The following is an 18,820-nucleotide window of genomic DNA, read 5'->3' on the forward strand; positions in this document are numbered from 1 at the left end:
ACAAATGATAATTCAAATGGTATAGTTTAAGAACTATTTTAGCCAACAAATAATAATTCAAATGATATAGTTTTTTTCATATTTATCTAGAGATAACAAAAACCACCAAAAAGTATATATATTGAATTGTTACCGTAGGAAAGGAAAAGGTCAGTTTTTTATTTTTTTCTTTCTGAATAACCAGTTTCACAGTAAAAGAAAAAAACAATCTCAAATTAAAGATCCTATAGCTAAAAGACTTTGATAGTATATATGCATGGTTGTCTAAAACTTATTTATTACAATTTACAGAGTATGAAGAGTATATGCAATTGGATTAAACCAAAAATATTATAGATGACATTTGACTACATCATGAGCATGGGAGCATGGCCACCTTGGAGAAGAATACGTTGCATGAAATCCATATCAATGGTGGTGTGATTGAAGTGATGGTTAGAAGAGGGTGTGGCATGAGCACGGCAAATGGGACAAGTTGAATGAGAACGGAGCCACATATCAATGCATGGGACATGGAAAGAGTGCATGCACTCTGGCATCCTCCTCAACTCATCACCCTCCTCGAACTCTCCCAAGCACACTGCACATGTTGTGCAATCATCATCTTTCTTGTCGTACTTGTGGGATGGGATCATATGCGCCACCGAATTCATCAAAGTACTAGATTGGGTGCCGGCCGGCGGGGACCGAGCCTGCTCTTGTTCAGTTGTGAGAGGATGGCGGATGCACAAGAACATGGACATGCATCGGTATAGTAGCAGCACAATCAAAGCTGAACCCATGCCAGCTAGCACGGAACTAACATTGCTATTGAATAAAAAACCACCACCCCCACCATCATCACCATCCGCCATGTTTAATTCCCCCACTTTAATTTGCGGGGATATAGGCGAGGGTGATGATCTTGGAGTAATTGGATTAGATCAAGGAATACATAGCTGGCCGAGGAATGCGAATTATATAGTATATCATATAACGGTGAATGCGAGTGCTTTTTTTGTTGTTTTTCCATGTGTCTTCGGCATTTTGCTTATTTTATTGTCCTTTCCTTTTATTAATGTTTTCGAGTATATATGAAGTCTAGTTTATTAAACTTAATAAATTTTGGTATACCCTGATACAGTGATATCCATTTAGTGATTTATTTAGGCTCAGGTGCAGTGAAGTTGACGGCTAAGAGCAATAGCCATCAGTTATTAACTTCACGTGAAGTCTTGATGAATTTCTATCATATTACAATATTAGAATCATATTCAAAATTAAATGTAAATCTTATTAGGTATACAAATCTAAATTTTAATGAAAATAATTTGGTTTTTTTAGATAAGTTTGGATATTTTATTTATTTTTAATAAAAAATTTAATTATTAATTATTTTTGTCTAACAAAATTAATCTTTTATAAAGATAATTTTGGTTTTATTTTTTATGATCAATTTTGTCATCTTTTAAATTTTTTATAGTTAGAAATAATTATTTTCTGATGTTAGTATTTAATAAAGAAAATTGATGATAACAATTAAGATGTTTAAATTCTATGGATAACAAAAAAATTATAAAGACAAAAAAGGTCATATTTTATGCGATGAAAGACATACATAATATCATTTCTTATTTATTTAGGTTAACGGGATAAATTACACGGAGTCGACGATAGTAAGACACTAAGACTTAAATAAATGTAGAAATGTAGAAAAGGGTGAAGGGGGCGTCGGTGGCAACTGGCAAGTAAGGACACGTGCCAGTGGCACACAACCTTTGGGTTTTGCTTGCTACCATCTGAAATTGCTTAAGTATGCACGGCCACACATTCTCACTTAGTAAATAGTAACAGTACTTATGAGTGTTGGGCACCCACTCACACTCTCTTGCTTCTTCACTTGGGAGTTGGAAAGGGGAATCAAGCAAACCAAACAAAACAAAACAAAACAAGCTTCTACTTACTACTGCCTCATTACTTATTAGAGTAACAGAGCGAGCGAGTGAGTGAGTGTTGGTTTTGTTGTTATTCTCTCTTTACAGCTCAACCACAACCTCAACCTCCACCTCCATTCTCATCGCAGATCGAAATCCATTCTCTCCCCAAAACAAATATCATCGCCGATCCAAATATCTCTTCCGCCTCACCTCTATCCAACCATTGCGCATTCGCATTTCAACTTGTAACTGGTAATTCTCTCTCTCTCTCTCTCTCTCTCTCTCGTTTTGCTGAATTTGTATTTACAAGTAAGTAGGTAGGTCTTCGAATTTAGTTTCTGAGGTCTGTTTTACTCCGATTGTCTTCGATTGGGGATTTATGAAATGAGAAGCTTCAATAGTACATTTTAAGCTCAGGATGAAGAAGATATATTACTCCTTGTTATGATTTATCAAATTTCAATAATAACGTATAGTGAGAGGATAATGTTGATGCTTCTGGTGCTGCATCAATCAACTTTACCTTATAAATAGCTCTATCGGCGATTAACTGGCTCAGATATTGTTCACAGATTTCTACGGTGTATCTAGTTTAGTCACATTTTCTGCTTTACTTTTATGGTCGGAATAGTATGTTTGTTTGGTTGCAGTATTTTCTTATCATACAATAGATTCTGTGATGAAGCTTGATAAAAATCTCTTCTATCCTGCTCTACTCATCTGTTGTTTTTAGTTAAATTCACTGTTCGGCAAAACCTGTGGATTTTCCTTTTGTTTGTTTAGTTTTGTGTGTGTGATCTTCAGCTCTTTATTGGTTTTCTGTGTTTAACTATGTGTTTTCCTTTTCCAATAACATATTACGATGACTTGAAGTGGTCCCTTAATAATTAATTATTAACCAGTTTGCATTTTTGAAAAATGACTACTGCCTTGATGAATTCTGTGAATGTGATCATAATTTAATGATTTTCAATTCTTAAGGTAGGTTACCCGACCACAGATGTGGGAACGTGGTGTTTTATCCTGTTATCTTTTACCTTCCAGATTCTTTGGTGTTTTATCTCATTGAAGTTTGGATCTTTAAGTGGGGGTTTCGTTTATAAGTTTTGAGGAAACAGTATGCCTTATGGCCATTTTTTTGGTAGTATACTATTTTCCAAATAATTCAGTTTTCTGATAGAGCTGTACTGTTCAAAAGTGTGAATTGAAACTTTTGTAACGTACATCCAATCATTTGCTTATTTTTATTTTGTATTTGCTAAAAGAATCGAGGATGCTGACTTACAGTATTTTGCATGTCTTAGTTTGACACTTTATCATATGAAACTGACAGAACACTTGTCTCGTGTAAGATATGATTGTTGAGGTTTCATGTATAAGCAATTTAAACTGTTTCTTATTTTAAGTTACATAGAAACTGCTGATATGCTAGGCATAATAGCAAAAGTTGATTTTTCTTTCTCATCTTTCTTGCTTAATTTGTATCTAATAACATTTGTCTTTTCAAGTTTGCTGCATTCCATAGCAGGCAGTGTCTTCATTCTTCTCCAATTGCTGGTATCATAACTACCAAGATAACTACATGGTGGAATACTTCTCTCTCAGATGACTCTTGGTAGCTATATTATGCTTGGACAGTGTTGCTATGGGCATTTGTCTGATGAAACGGAAATGGCTATGGCTTCTTTATGGTCTGATGATAAATATTCTGATCAATGAAAATGGTGCACTCAGTCCTGATGGTATATAGTATACTTCTTTTTACCTCCCATTTGTGACTAAAAAGTCAGCTATTCCTTGTTAGGTTATAGCTTTTTACTTCCCCGATGTATATGGCTTTTTAATATGCTTACCTGAATTTCTTCTGGTGTGGGACTCGGTTGAAATTATCATTGCCTTAGTCTTTTATGGGAAACTTCCTGACTCCTGGGTTGTCTTATTGGTAGTACATTGTTTTTCATTGTTTTAGGTCAGGCACTTCTCAGCTTCAGGACATCAGTTGTTAGCTCAGATGGTGTGTTGTTACAGTGGAGGCCAGAGGATCCTGACCCATGTAAATGGAAAGGAGTGAGATGTGATCCAAAAACCAAGAGAGTAACCCATCTGTGAGTTCCTAAAATTATTCTAATCGTTATTGCTTGTTTTTCGTGTCATTATATTTTAAACTTTAAGATACATACTATCAGTGCTGAAGCCTAACAGTAAAAGAAGTATACCTATCTTGTTTCAATTGAATAATTATTGGTTATCTTATCACATCTTTCATTTAGAGCAATTTATTTATCCTATCAGATAGTTAGATTTAAGATACTAATACCCTGGTTCTTTTAAAAAAAAAATTATATATTATGTTGGTTTATCATTAAAGAAAACCAGATTACACTGGCAAGTAGAATGTTTATGACCACTCATCCACAACTTCTATGAAGCCCTCTATCAGAAGTCTTTTTGCCATTACCATGTGGGGAATTTATATTGTGATTTAGAATATTTTTCTAAAGAAACTTTTTATCCTTGAAGCTTTTACTACTTGTGAATCATTCATAAAATTTAGGCCTTGTCCAGATTCCTATTGTTTTAGTTTACAAATTTTATAGCAATGATAACTTGAATTTATGATGCATTCTAACCTATTGAGTCTACTAGTTTTATATAATTAATTAAATATCTATTTATTTTAAATTCTCTCTTTTGTCTCACGGGCCAGTTTCCAAGTTAAGAAAAGTTGCGCTATACTCATGTTATGGAACTTTTCTATGCTATATCATGTTATACAAGTTTTTTCTCCAGAAAACTGTACTTTCAAGGCATTACAGGAGGCAGTTTGAAAAACTTGTCTATGATTCTATATTTAACATAGTTTTGATTTGTGATATTCTAGGGCTTTATCTCACCATAAGTTAAGTGGGTCTTTGTCACCTGACCTTGGAAAGCTAGATCATTTGAGGGTTCTGTAAGTATTGTTTCCATTTTGATTGTATATCTATATTTTTAAATGTTGTTTTCAACGTTTTCTTGTTTGCTTTATTTGATGAACTAGTAACTTTTTTGGTATTGCAGTGCTCTTCACAACAACAACTTCTATGGGACCATTCCATCAGAACTGGGAAACTGCACTGAATTGCAGGGATTGTAAGTGTCACCTTTGAATCATATGCCAAGTTTTTGGCGCAGCATCCCCACTCCCTTCCCCTTCTCGTTAAGATTAAACTGAGTATCCTAATTGTTAATTGTTGGTAATAGCTGTTGATTTGAATTGTACAGATATCTACAGGATAATTACCTTAGTGGCATGATTCCAGGCGAAATAGGAAATCTTTCACAGCTTCAAAGTTTGTGAGTTTCTCTTTCTGGTTTATGCTCCCTGTTTTGCTTTGCATTAAAAATTGTTTGGGTCAGAAGGAAGCACTATGGTCATTGTAATTTTTATTCGTTGTTTTCATTTTTTGAAGAAAAAATTACCTAAGACCAAGCAGAACAACTATAAAAAAAATTAAAAGGGAATATACAAGTGTTGTCTAGTGCCCGAGTTGCATAGTCATAGATTAAGATGGTCCAGTGTGACAGATCAAACTCATGTTTTTCTATTCTGCAGGGATATATCAAGCAACTCCCTCAGTGGAAACATACCAGCATTGCTTGGAAAATTGTACAACATAAAAAATTTGTATGTAATCTTGTTTTCCTTATGTGGTTCTTGTTTCCTTATTCAAACCCTTTGTTGACGTGATGTTTAAAATTGAATTATGGTTATATTTGGTGCTCTGTAGCAATTTATCATCCAATTTTCTGTCCGGACCAATACCGTCTGATGGTGTGCTTGCCAACTTTACTGGAAGCTCGTAAGTGTATCTTTTCCTGTCTTCAGATCTATTTAAATTCTTTAAAATTGCAGCTTCTCTTAACTTATTTTGGCTGTCATTTTATCTTTTGTTATTAAGAACACATTGTCAAAGAATGAACTTACCTGGAAGCAGAAGTTGTATGGTGGAATCATTGGAATGGATTTATCAAATAATGCAAAATACATAGACCTATTTACCATTTGTTAAATTTGCACTTATTTATGAAGAAGGAGGGTTAAAAGGATTGAACATTTGACCACTTGGTCAAAGAGGATCTATTATCATCTCATTAGCATACTCTCTCAAAACCTTAAGTTCTTATGGAGATCTTGGAATGCTTTTATATATTTAAACTATGATTGCTGCATGAAATGTGTGGCTAATTATGCATGCAATATAGTAATTCGTGCGTAGGGTCTACTATAAAGTAAAATAAGAGATATATGTTTGCAGAAAGTCAGGCATTTATCAACACTTGGATCCACTATTCGAAAATAATGAACTGAGGCATTGATTGTGGAGAGTTATCATCCTAATTTCTGGTCAATTTTGGATTACATTAATTTTTGGCTTTTCCTTAAAACTTCATATATTTCTATTAATTGTTGGAATGTCATCTATTAAAATCAACCATATTTTTATCCAGAAAAAAAAAAGAAAAAGAAAATCATGTTCTTCTGATGACTTATGCATCACTAACTTTTCCCCTTATTTTGATTGTTGCTATAAAATTTCACTTTATTTTGTCCGGTCAAAATAAAGTGAAATTTTATAGCAACAATCAAAATGCAGTCAACCTGCAACTTACGTTTCAAAATTCAAAATTATGTTTCTGGTCTATTTATGTTTTTTTTTTAAAGCAATGTGACTACTGTATTGCCTTCTGGTACAAAAAGATGAACATAAAGTAGAAGTTTTTTGTTTGTTTCCTTCGTGAAACCATCCTATTTGATATTTGAAATTATATTGTTCTGGTGAAATATGTATATTGAATGATCTATCTCGGAGCTTTGTGTTTATATATACATAATCACTGATCAGCAGTTTAAACTATCCTAATGCAATAGTCTACCATCGATATTCCAATATTTTAATAAGTATGGCTTATTGCAGCTTCATTGGAAATCGTGGTCTGTGTGGGCTGCAAATTGATGTAACATGTCCTGGATCAAACCCTCAATCTCCAACCTCAGGTAACGAGGCATATTTATGCCGATTTTTACCTATATGTTTTTCCAATTTGATATTCAGTTTTCTGAACAACATGGCGTTATCTTTGCTTGAGTGAAAAATAGAAGGTTGAAAGAAATGTGGTTATAATACTATTTTCCATTTGTGTAACCAAGATACCTTTTCCATTTTCAACAGTATTATTTAAACAATGGGAGGCAAATCCAACTTATTTGTCTGCCTCTTGATATGTTGGCACTGTCCTGAGTGAACTAGATAATTTTGGCTTGTATGATTCATGTTGGATGATATTGCATGCTAAACTGGGTCACATTGTGGACTAACATCGTTTTACTGCTTGTAGATCAAAATGGAAAGAAGAAATATTCAGGTCGGCTACTTATCAGCGCATCAGCAACTGTGGGTGCTCTTCTTTCGGTGGCACTGATGTGTTTCTGGGGTTGTTTTCTTTACAAGAAGTTTGGTAAAAAGGACAGAATAAGTCTGGCAATGGATGTGGGTGAAGGTGTGTAGACCTTTGTGTTTCTTTTAGGCCTATTAATCTGACTTTATTATGCATTGATAAATCCTTGACACTTTTGACCCCTGAATTAATATCTTGTAGGTGCATCAATTGTGATGTTTCACGGAGATCTACCTTATTCTTCAAAAGATATCATTAAGAAACTAGAGACTTTGAACGAGGAACACATAATAGGGGTTGGAGGGTTTGGAACAGTCTACAAACTTGCAATGGATGATGGGAATGTGTTTGCTTTGAAAAGGATTGTGAAGTTAAATGAGGGTTTCGATCGGTTTTTTGAGAGAGAACTTGAAATTCTGGGAAGCATAAAACATCGCCATCTAGTGAACTTGCGGGGATATTGCAATTCACCTACATCAAAGTTGTTAATATATGATTACTTACCTGGTGGCAGTCTTGATGAAGCTCTTCACGGTAAGATCGTCATATTTGAAACACTTGTATATTTCTCTTCTTATTTAATCTTTTAAGGTGGAGATGTTATGATTAGAAATCAATGCTTATATATGTTTGTTTGTGTCATTTTATTTGTTTGTGTGATTTTGTGTGTGTGTTTTATTGTCTATCTCTGATGATAATCAGCTTAACCTTTAAATTAAGTAAACATAAAACTTTCCAGATAGGTCACACTGCAGAATCATCCATGTTATTTAAGCATATATATTATTGACATTTTTCTGTTTCCGGAGAGATTGAACATGTGAATCAGCAATGTCTTTTGTCATGAAACACCAACTCAAATGTGTCCTTTCTGAGGATTATTCTGATGCATTTGACACAAGTTATTATAAATTACAAATTTTCACAATCTTCCCTTGTTTACACTAAAACAAAGAGTGGTGCTTAAAAAAATAATGAGTTCTTGCTACCTCAAGATAGCCAGTTCTTTTCATGTTGCCCTTTATAGTATCATTTGCGGCTGATAAACCTGAAAACATTTGCCAACAGACAGGATGAACGTTGAAAACTTTATATAATTCCAAGATCTGAAAAAGTATATTGTACATTTTTTGGTATTCAAATCTTGCTGAAAAATAACCTTTTAAGGAAATACTTAAATGGTAAAAGCTCTTTTATGCAATTTGTTCCTGAACTTCATGTTGGAGCTTAAGATTGTCCTCTTCACTGTTAAGATTTATTGGGGTAAACGATATTTTTGTGCTGCCACTACACAGAAAAATCTGAGCAACTAGACTGGGATGCACGCTTGAATATAATCATTGGAGCTGCAAAAGGGCTTGCCTATTTACACCATGATTGCTCCCCTAGGATCATACACCGTGACATAAAATCAAGCAACATTTTGCTTGATGGAAACCTTGATGCTCGGGTGTCTGATTTTGGACTTGCAAAACTTCTAGAGGATGAAGAATCTCACATCACTACTATTGTTGCTGGAACGTTTGGTTATCTTGCACCAGGTAAGCAATGTAGGATGGATATGCTGTTTGCATGATCATGGTTGATAGTATTTATTGTAGTGTATGTATAAGATCTTCAAGATCTACAACTGCATGAATATTACTCTGCAGTCTTGGCTTGTCTTTTTTGTGTTCTAATGCTCATTATTATTATTATTATTATTATTATTATTATTATTATTATTATTATTATTTTAAATCAAGGTGGGTAATGGGCTCACACACCATAATAACATGGATTCTTTTCCTTTCATGATGTATTAAATTATGAATTGCACTTCTTTAAAAATCTATGCAATGATGTTAATCCTATGTTCTTCTGACCCTTATGTTATGAAGATTGAACTTATTGAAATGTATTCCAATCATGATCAATTGTAGATTATGACTGTAGATTTTACTTCTATTTAAGTTGGTAAAAAAGTCGCTGTACTTAATTTTATTCTATGGTTTTCTTAGTAGTCTGACCAAGCCTCTGTATTTCATGGCAGAGTATATGCAAAGTGGTAGAGCAACTGACAAGAGTGATGTTTATAGTTTTGGGGTCCTGACTCTTGAAGTTCTGAGTGGAAAGCGACCAACAGATGCATCATTTATAGAAAAGGGCCTCAATGTTGTTGGTTGGGTAAGGCATGCTCCGTACTAGAAATCTTCATCTGACAATATTCCCTGAAAATTGAGACTACATTGCCCTATGTTGTGAAACAAGCTTGTCCCAAATGTAACTAGCAGAGTTGGTTTAAAAGAAGAGTGGGTGGGGGGGGGTATTCGGTCAACTCCTATGAGTTAATTATGCATGTTTATCATCTGATATAGTACACAAGTCATGTAGTTGATTTGTAATAATAAGGCAAGCTAGTAACTTTTATTTGGCTTTTTAATGCAATTTATTTTCCATTGCTGCAGTTGAATTTTCTAATTTCGGAAAATAGGCGACGGGAAATTGTGGATCCACTATGCGAGGGGGTGCAAATGGAGACCCTTGATGCCTTGCTTTCTGTGGCTATTCAATGTGTTTCATCAAATCCAGAGGACCGACCGAATATGCACCGAGTGGTCCAGTTCTTTGAGTCAGAGATCATGACCCCATGCCCAAGTGACTTCTATGACTCAAGCTCTGACTAGGTGCTTGCAAAAACAATAAGATAAACAAAATCGAAGTGATGTATTGAGTATGCACCCGTCTCACAATGACTAGCCTGCAGTGAAACCCTGAAAGAGGTTCAGAATCAGCAGTGTTAGTTTCTCATCTTAGGTGCGTTTATCAAAGCAGATTTGTGACGAATGATGGATGTTTCATTACTCGACTTTCTGACAGAAGTTAAGAAACAAACCTTTTTTCAGAGAGAACGGATTGATGCATTTTTTTAGATCCAAGTTCCACCATTCCTTGTGAGCGGATTTCTGCTAGGGTTTGTAATTGTCATCGCATTTATTTACCTGAATTAAAGTGTATATGAAATATGTTTAAATTGATTGATAACTCCCAGCTTTGGAAGTATTCATATTTTTGTAACATATGTTCTTGTAGAAGAATTTATTTATTGAGAGCTGAGACGTGCAGTGATTTGTACGTGCCTTATTGTACATTGTTTGTTGTATGTCTCCTTTGGGATTGTTATTACTACTATTCTGGGGTTACACTGCACTGATATTAACAGCTGGAGCATAGTTTCTACTTTCTAGCCTCAGTACCTGCAGGAAATTTAAAAGGTTGTCTATGCAAAAGTCTTAATGTCGAATTGGAAATGCTTTCCTACGCCAGTACGCCATGTGATCAATTTCTTAATAGGCTTATGATTGTATTAATTCTCTTCTAAATTAGGGGTTGAATCTGTTTCTCGGCGTTAAGAAGTTAGACCTGCAACTTTTCGCTTTTTGTTGTTCCTCCCAAACTTTCGATGGCAAAACTCAAAAGAATCATGATCTGACCGAACGCCCGCTTCAATTTTTTCATTATAATGTTCCCGTTTTTTGTTGGTTTGCCAAGCCAAGTTTAATTATAGAATGGCTCTTAGTTCTTGACTTTGGTTAGTGTCACAACCCAAAATAAGTTGGCGCTTAGGGAAATAATTCCCTAGCAAGCCTAACAGATACGAATATAAAATAAATAAGATTACAAATATTTATGATAAATTTACCGTTTTTAAAATGAATAATTACATATTTCTAACAAACAAAAATAAAATAAATATGGATGGATCCTGCTTGTGACATGGAACAGATGACGTTTAAGAACTCAACAACGAATAGATACTCATTGCATATCATTATTTTTGAATAGAAAGGCTTACATAATCAAATATTTTTTAAAAAACAGAGTGAGTTTTGCAACCCAGTGACTAAACAGTACATTTATAATTCACATGAGATCATATAAACATTATTATAAAATAATTTTAGTTAGAAGATAATAATTTATATGAATAAGTGAATTAATAAGGAAGTTCTCATACAGAAATTAAATCAAAAGTTCACACTTGGGCGGCTCCACCTCTATGGGTAGCTTTTTCCTCCTGTATGTCCTAACAGAATAACGTGTGACCTACACGTTAGGCTAGCAACACCCCTGCTAGCTGGAGTCTGAGTCAGATGCATCTCATAACCGCCGTTAACTACGATTTTCTAATACGAGCCTCCCAAACTAATTCAAAACATATAGTTTCAAGTATAATAAATATTTAATCTTTCATATATATAAAGTATCAAATCAAACCAAATCAGATAATATTTTCTCGTCAGAAATCTTTTCCAATCATACTTTTTCAATCATAAAAACAAATTTTACAATTTTAAAGTGAGTGTCAACAAATACTTTAATACTTCAAAAGTATATATTCGAATAAAATCAAATATTCTAAAATAATATAAAACTTTATCAAATATATATATATATATATATATATAGTCTCATGTAGAATTTCTAAGATATGAACATCATAAAAATAATTATCTAACTATAATAAATCAATTATTTTAATCAAATCAAAGTTCTTCGGCAATAGTTTTATAAATATAATTAAAAACTCAATAGCATAAACTACAAAGTTAACGATTATAAATTTAAAGCCTACTCACAACTTAGTCCTAAGGGACCGAAAAGACTGAGTCCGAAGTGCCAAATTAAAAGGTGAGAAAGGTTAGAATAGAATGGAACGAAAGAGCATAGAATTTGGATTGAGACAGTGGCAGCAACTTCCACAGCTACATCGCAGATGTAATCGTAACATCAACAGCTCCAACCGTTCCATGACAGCACCAATACCAATACTCGAGATAATTTCCAGCAAAAATGCAACAAAAGTTGAGCGATAGTACTAAAACAGAGACATATATTATTGCAATTAAAACAAAAGCATGTAAGAAAAGAACAAAATGCAGCAGACTAAAGGCGGAAGCATTACAGTTTCACAAATGGAGTCAGAATAAGGGAAAATGGTGCTGATTCAGAGACAAGAATGAAGGGAGTGTGGAGCTGGGCAAGACCAAAACAGGGAGTGAGATGGTTCATTAGTAGTGACGTCGGTGATGACAACAGCAGACGCGACGATGGTGAACGGCTCCTTCATTGCGACCCTCTCTTCCTCCCTTCTCTGGCCAGCTCAAACTCTCCTTCATTCAGCAATGACGGCGGCCCCCCAACAGAGACAGCGGCAGCCTCAATGGCAATGGCTTGTCTGTGACGGAGGCGGCCCTCCCTTCTTCCCTCATCGCGGTTCTTCCTCCTCCATGAACCCCTTCTCTCTCTAAGAAGCTCCCTCATTCACTCTCTCAAGCTTAGCAACGGCTCCCTTCGACGATGACCCAAGCAACCACAGCGACGATGGATGCTTCAGCGACGGCAACAAGGCACGGCACACCTCCTTCTCTTTCTCTCTCTGGTGTCTTGGTTCTCTTCTCTGTCTCTTTTTCTTTCTTTCATTCTCAGGGGTGTGTTGTGTGTGTTAGAAGAGGATTAGGGTTTGGCTTGGAAAAAAGAGGAGTAATGGAAAAAAGAGGAGTAAGGGTATTGTAGGGATTTTACAGTTAGTTGCATTCACCTATCAATGAACCTTGGTCAAGAACCAACAGCTCATGATTGTGTTCACTTGACAGTATATATATAAAAGTAACATTAAGTGAGAAAAATTACATTGAAAGAACCCGATGTACATCTAAGAAAAATATAACATTACTGGGGCTTGACCACAACCTCTAAGCCGGTAATACTGAAAATGGACTTCCACGATCTTCAAACTAAATGGCCAGCTTTGGAAATTCCAGACCATTCACCATTAAGATATATATCCTCTATAGCCATTCCACAGCTAGCAGCTCCGTATTCATGTCTGTTTTGAACCAAACCACCCAGAAGATTTAGCCACCATTGAGATGTACTGATACATTTTGTGTACCAACCCATTGCCAGGTTCTTGGATAGAGGCAAGCAACCAGTGATAATCCGACAGTGTTGAGTCAGATAAAGGCTCGAGAAACTCGCACCTTTTTCTAATGTCCAGAGGTGGTGCTCCATCAATGAGATTGGTGTTTAGCCTTGGCCTACCCTTGGTAAACTCCATGTTCACAGGCATATTGGCTGAATGATCTTGAATTTGAGAGGGAGAGGCACCTGGGATTACCTCCTGCTTAAAAGGCAGTGCTCTTGCAGCCTGAAGACAAAACTCTATCCACTGATGGATTAATGGGGATGGTCCCCTGATGCGCCCACCAATCTGATTTGTTTGAATCCTGGAAGCAGCAGGAATTGCCTAGAAAAGTGGGAAACAAAAAAGAAGGATAACAAAAGAAAAACAAGATCATATATTCCTAGTGACCTATTGTCTAATGGGAAATAAAGTTCATGATTAATGATATTTTTTCGAATTAGATCAATACATCAGAATAGCATGATACATTTGCTAACAATTTTTAAGAAGATATTGGAGACAAGGCATATAAGAGACATACCCAGAGATCCGCCCATAAACTTGCTCCAGACTTTGGAACAATAACTGCAACATCAGACATGCGCTTAGCAACAGGGATAACATCACTACTCCATCCAACAGCTACCCACACGTCTCCAACTCCAAAAGCTTTTAGGTAGTTTACACTATCAAACAATCGGACCTACAAAGACAAGTTGTCTTCACTTAATAGATAACTTTTGAAAGAGTGGAAATTTTACACAGCATCAAAACCTCCTGATCAACAAGCCTAAAAATTAATCCTTTCCATCCCAAATTTCTTTATTGAAAGCTGAATTTGAGTACAAGGAGGCTGGTCCTCTATACTTTCTATACCTTAAGCTCAAATAGCTTTTATAAAGGCCATACTGTCCATACTCCGCAAACATTCATGGACTTTAATCTAATAACTTTTAAAAGTGCTAGTCTTAGACTATAGTAACTTTTAACTACACTGTCAAAAAAACCTTTTAACTACTAATCTGTACAGCTCTGCATCACTATCATAATCAGGATAAAAAGACAGCAAACAGTTGATTGATTATCCAGTACAGATACCTGTTTTGCAAGCAATGCCAAATTGAGCTTGACAGCATCTCTCCCACCATTGACTTCCAAGTTGATATTCTTTGCATTGTAGGAAGCCCCCATATACTTCAAAACTGCACCAACAACTTCTCTAGGAGAATCAACCATTGCAATTTTCCCTGCAAGATCAGGCCGCCACAGATCTTCCCAATCCTGTAATTGAAGTTTATATAAGCCCATAAATGCCTTGCAAGAGTTTTAACGGGTCCATTAAAAGACAACTCACCTCTATAGGAGCCAACTTATGGTTTTGAAATTTATTTGTCTTGTATGCTATTACCATGCAGCCCCATCTATACGGAGCCGCCCATATGTCACCTTTAGGATCCATTTCTCCCTCACAGTTCCTGCGTAGATATACCTGGAATTTTGTAAGAGGAACATAAAACTATACTTTCAAGAGATTTACTTATGGAATAAAGGTACTCAGAAATTTTTATTTATGATTGCAGAATCATTATTTCACACTACAAAGCTCAGAAAACAAAAAGTTTGCCTTCTAAAGAATAACTTTGCACAACAAGTCAAGGGTGGCACAGCATGATTTAATAAGAAACAGATAATTTATTGTTACCTTCCATTTCTCATCTAAGCCTTTAAACCAATCCTGATCTTCTACATCCCTTATTGGCTCAATTATAGCTTTTTTAATGGCAAATTTAAGCCATGAATCACCAATTCCAACAATATCTGCTGCCAAAGCAGAGGCAGGCCCGAGATTTCCTTTAGTAAAAGGAATTGATAGCTCAGAAAAGATACCATCAAGACTGGCATGATACTTCACATTAAACTTTAATCTCTTTCCTTGAGAATTTATGAAGTCCTATGAATGAAGAGGAAAAAAATGACACTACAGAGTAAGTTATTGACATCCAGTATAAACAACTATGAATTATTTGAAATGAAAAGAAAGAACAGAAGGAAACTTCATCACGAACTAGTACATTCTCAGCAGTCAGAAGATGAACTGTAAATTGAATATAGGAATGTTTTAGAGAAACATCCTCTAAAGATACAAGTGTTAGACAACACCTTGGTCCTTGCCTCCTTGGAACCTTTTGTTTTTCTTTTCCAAAAATTTTTCCCCTTATTTATGCAAAAAGGTCATGCAATGAATCATTCTCCATCAAAATGACAGAGATTAGCGTAGAAAATGAGATCCCTAATTCAGAGATTAATCCATGAGTTATATATCGAGGGACCGAAGCAATGAGACTTTGTATGTTTGCGGGGCATAATTGAATAAAAAGTATTTGGAGGACCAAGGTAAAGTAATAACAAACAGGGATTCAAACAGGGATTCAAACACTGCATTATTTGGGGAGTAAAGTAAAGTAATAACAAACAGGGATTCAAACAGAAATGTTGTTCTGAGGAAGCAGCAATGGAGATAAAGGAAAGCAAAACAGAGAATAGGCACAGAAAGGCCAGACCTTGATCCACGAAGGAGGCAGAGAACCGCGTAGAGCAACAACTTTCAAAGGAACAGTCAATGCAAATGTTTTGGATTTCCAAGTATTAAAAGCTGCTTCTAGTTCCACATTTTCTTCATTATCATGTTTTCCTTCATCGCCATCATCTGCAGCCGCAAAAATTGAAAATGTATGTATTAATCTATACGTATTATCTCGGGTTTCCAGAAAAGTAACTACATAAAAGAGAACCTTGAACCGTTTGGTCCTCGTTAACGGAGGAAGCAGCGGTGGCAACAGAGGGCATAGATGCCGAACAAGCTCGAACGCCGCCGAGGCAGAAGCTGAAGCAGAGAAACAGCAGCACCGAAACGGCGAGGCGCAGAGCAGCCCCCGGCAGCTGAAGAGGGGTTGTTAGTAAGGAATGACGGCAGGGGATGGCAGGGGAGGGCGATGGAAGCAGACGATGGTGAGCGGAGAATCGAAAAGCGGCATTATAAGTGACGGGAATGACGAAAAGGAAGAAACGATTGGGAGCAGAGTTAGGGTTAGGATTCGGGTGGAGATGTGAGCGGGGAGAGAGAGATGGGGGAAAGGGAGAATGCAGCAACAAAGCCATCCTTGCCTCGTAGACTCACCACTTCCCTCGCTTTCCAACTTCTTTTATCTCATTCCCATCTATTCATCTAATATCCAAAATTTACTTTGCAAAAAATACGACATTTTGAAGAGACAAGTAAACTTACTTTCCAAAATTTTATGTCTCCTAACTAAAATATGGAGAGTTAAAGAATACATAGCACATAAAGTTTTGGATAAATCTCAAACTTATTTTTAAGGTTTTTTTTGTGACTTAAAAAAAAATAAACAACAACTAAAAAAGAAAAAATAAATAAGAAACTGCTTAAGAAAGACAGTTTCGTTGAATAGTACTCTTAAACTCCTTCTAAAACAACGGAAGTTCCACTTTAGGAGAAAGGGTCCTCATTGCAGTCTTTGTCACGATATCTGCTACTGTATTTGCATCTCTCAAGATCAACCAAAGATCAGTACGCCATTTCCAAGACATGATATCTCGGATTTTTAACATCAAAGGATCAATAAACCCAGAGCAATCATGTAAATTATTGACAATAGTAAAAACCTCCACACAGTCTGTCTCACATATAATGTCTCTTTGTCCCGAGTCTCATGCTAAAAGAAAGCATCTCCAAATAGCAAACAACTCTCCTTGCAAAATGCTACGACTCTCAATTGTTCCCAAACAGCCTCGTTGTCACCTTCCCTTCCAATCTCTGCTAACACAAGCAAAACCAACTCGAGCACCATTGCCAGGATAGCTAGCATCACAATTAATCTTAAAGGTACCCACTAAGGGGGGAATCCAAGAGCCACTAATGGTGGAGGGGATAGACAGTCGTTGCAACTCAAAAATATTTCGGAGCTCCTTTTCCAAGGACAAAGCCATATCAATTACCTTGCCTGCTGTGGTCCAATGCTCGTGAGGATGAAAGATCTCGTTATTTCTCGAACGCCAAATCCACCAGAAACCAGAAAAGAATCTAAAGGGGCGCTGTTTGCCAAACTAGTTGGGCTTTTGTACAATCCCGAATACAATGTAAAACCGATTCCTGACCTGAGAAACATCGTGGACAGCTATCCGTGTGCGAAATGCCCCTCATAAAACGAAATGCGCAGTAGGAAGAGCCTTCCGAAGACATAGCCAGGCCAAAAACTAGAATTGCAATGAAGAAATGCTTGCTACAAATCTTAACAGGAACAAGAATATAACTAATTATTTCATACTTTGAAGTATGGGCATCCAAATAATAGCCTATTAGGGTTCGACTATGTTGATGACATGAATAGAATTGTATGAATTCCACAATTGCATTTTGGGGTAACGAATCTTTTCTTCTTCCTCGCTCCAACAATGTCCAACAGAGCTCACAGAAATACTCCTACCCTCATCGTTCGACGCATCTCTTCCACTCCCACACTCTCTGCTATTGCTCACGGTGGTCTGGGTTCCATACACGAAATAAGGAAAAGAGACGACCAGACTTATCTAATAAAAACGCTTGAAAACCTCAAAACGACGGCGTTTGTGTGTTGTTGATGAGAATAAATAGGCCCATGTCCTTTCCACCAAGTCACGTGGGCTTCCATCTTCCACGTAACCACTTCAGTCATCCATGTCATCCACTTGCCTACATACGTCAGTAATTTTTGTCAAATTTTTGCCGTGAAAATACGTGACAGAAGGACTGCGTTAGAAGACAGAGCACAGGATCAGGGACCGAAATAGATTGTATTTTAGGTTAAGGGTCGCGTTGTGATTCGAAGAAATGGACAGGGAACTCGTTGGTGTTTTACTCGCAAATTATCTAGTAATTCACCTGTCTTATGACACGTGTTGTCTTGTCTTCAATAATTATGTTTATGGGCCGGGGATACTTCCCTCACTTGAAACCTGAAGGGCCGAATATCACTACTGCCCATTTCAATGTCCAATTATCTCTTTTTGCCAACTAGGCACAGATCAACTTCTTAGTAGGATATGATATATCATGCTCCTACTCTCTCTTTTAACTTTTAAGTCTACCGATTGTACCAAACACCACTCACTAGCTAAGCTAGCCAGTTAACTTTAACTTACATAGCTATGCCAATAATTCCGGACCTATATATCTTTCTCATCTTCAACTTAATTATCGAATAATCAATCAATCTACTATATATTTTAATTTAAGTCTTCATTGCGCTCACTTAGTTAGTTAGTTACTTTTGCTTTCACCTTCACGAGAATGGCAAATTATTAGTTTCAAAAGATAGCCATGCATGCATGTCTATCTGAACGACGTATAATACACAATATCAAGTTTTTGTTTTGGACTTCAGATAAAAAATAGTATGTTTTGACTTTTGATATCTTGTTATTCTCCTTATTTCAATATTTCATACATAACTTGGCTCTT

At 36.1% G+C, this 18,820-nt stretch overlaps 3 protein-coding genes across 4 annotated transcripts; 1 reads left to right on the forward strand and 2 right to left on the reverse strand.

Annotated features, from left to right (window-relative positions):
* Positions 1–347: 347 nt before the first annotated feature.
* LOC112782505 (RING-H2 finger protein ATL52-like) lies at positions 348–854 on the reverse strand. Its single transcript, XM_025824917.2, has one exon. The coding sequence runs from the start codon at positions 852–854 to the stop codon at positions 348–350; it is 507 nt and encodes a 168-aa protein (XP_025680702.1).
* Positions 855–1,813: 959 nt separating this feature from the next.
* On the forward strand, positions 1,814–10,483 carry LOC112782503 (LRR receptor-like serine/threonine-protein kinase FEI 1). 2 transcript variants are annotated; one of them, XM_025824914.3, is made up of 14 exons: positions 1,814–2,168; positions 3,425–3,658; positions 3,886–4,021; positions 4,798–4,869; positions 4,977–5,048; positions 5,181–5,252; positions 5,512–5,583; positions 5,687–5,758; positions 6,875–6,954; positions 7,296–7,457; positions 7,557–7,889; positions 8,651–8,896; positions 9,388–9,521; positions 9,803–10,483. In XM_025824914.3, exons 2-14 carry the CDS (start codon positions 3,562–3,564, stop codon positions 10,019–10,021), a joined length of 1,767 nt encoding a protein of 588 aa, XP_025680699.1. In that variant the 5' UTR covers positions 1,814–2,168; positions 3,425–3,561; the 3' UTR covers positions 10,022–10,483. The 2 variants fall into 2 exon arrangements, with proteins under 2 accessions (XP_025680699.1, XP_025680700.1); XM_025824915.3 differs by having other exon boundaries at positions 1,819–2,168; positions 3,891–4,021.
* A 2,422-nt stretch (positions 10,484–12,905) lies between these two features.
* LOC112782504 (uncharacterized) lies at positions 12,906–16,532 on the reverse strand. Its single transcript, XM_025824916.3, has 7 exons — positions 16,095–16,532; positions 15,864–16,009; positions 15,005–15,253; positions 14,657–14,791; positions 14,401–14,583; positions 13,844–14,005; positions 12,906–13,644 (listed from the first exon to the last, which is right to left on the reverse strand). The coding sequence occupies exons 1-7, from the start codon at positions 16,459–16,461 to the stop codon at positions 13,219–13,221; spliced, it is 1,668 nt and encodes a 555-aa protein (XP_025680701.1). The 5' UTR covers positions 16,462–16,532; the 3' UTR covers positions 12,906–13,218.
* Positions 16,533–18,820: the final 2,288 nt, after the last annotated feature.

Source organism: Arachis hypogaea, chromosome 20 (genome assembly GCF_003086295.3).
Source record: "Arachis hypogaea cultivar Tifrunner chromosome 20, arahy.Tifrunner.gnm2.J5K5, whole genome shotgun sequence".
Classification (NCBI taxonomy): Eukaryota; Viridiplantae; Streptophyta; class Magnoliopsida; order Fabales; family Fabaceae; genus Arachis; species Arachis hypogaea.

Coding starts and splice junctions, on each gene's coding strand:
- LOC112782505 (XM_025824917.2), bottom strand. CDS start 854: ATGGCGGATGGTGATGATGGTGGGGGTGGTGGTTTTTTATTCAATAGC.
- LOC112782504 (XM_025824916.3), bottom strand. CDS start 16,461: ATGGCTTTGTTGCTGCATTCTCCCTTTCCCCCATCTCTCTCTCCCCGC. Junction 15,254..15,863: donor TGCCTCCTTCGTGGATCAAG/GTCTGGCCTTTC, acceptor CTTCATTCATAG/GACTTCATAAATTCTCAAGG. Junction 13,645..13,843: donor GTTTATGGGCGGATCTCTGG/GTATGTCTCTTA, acceptor CCACTTTTCTAG/GCAATTCCTGCTGCTTCCAG.
- LOC112782503 (XM_025824914.3), top strand. CDS start 3,562: ATGGGCATTTGTCTGATGAAACGGAAATGGCTATGGCTTCTTTATGGT. Junction 5,253..5,511: donor CTTTCACAGCTTCAAAGTTT/GTGAGTTTCTCT, acceptor TCTATTCTGCAG/GGATATATCAAGCAACTCCC. Junction 7,458..7,556: donor GGCAATGGATGTGGGTGAAG/GTGTGTAGACCT, acceptor AATATCTTGTAG/GTGCATCAATTGTGATGTTT.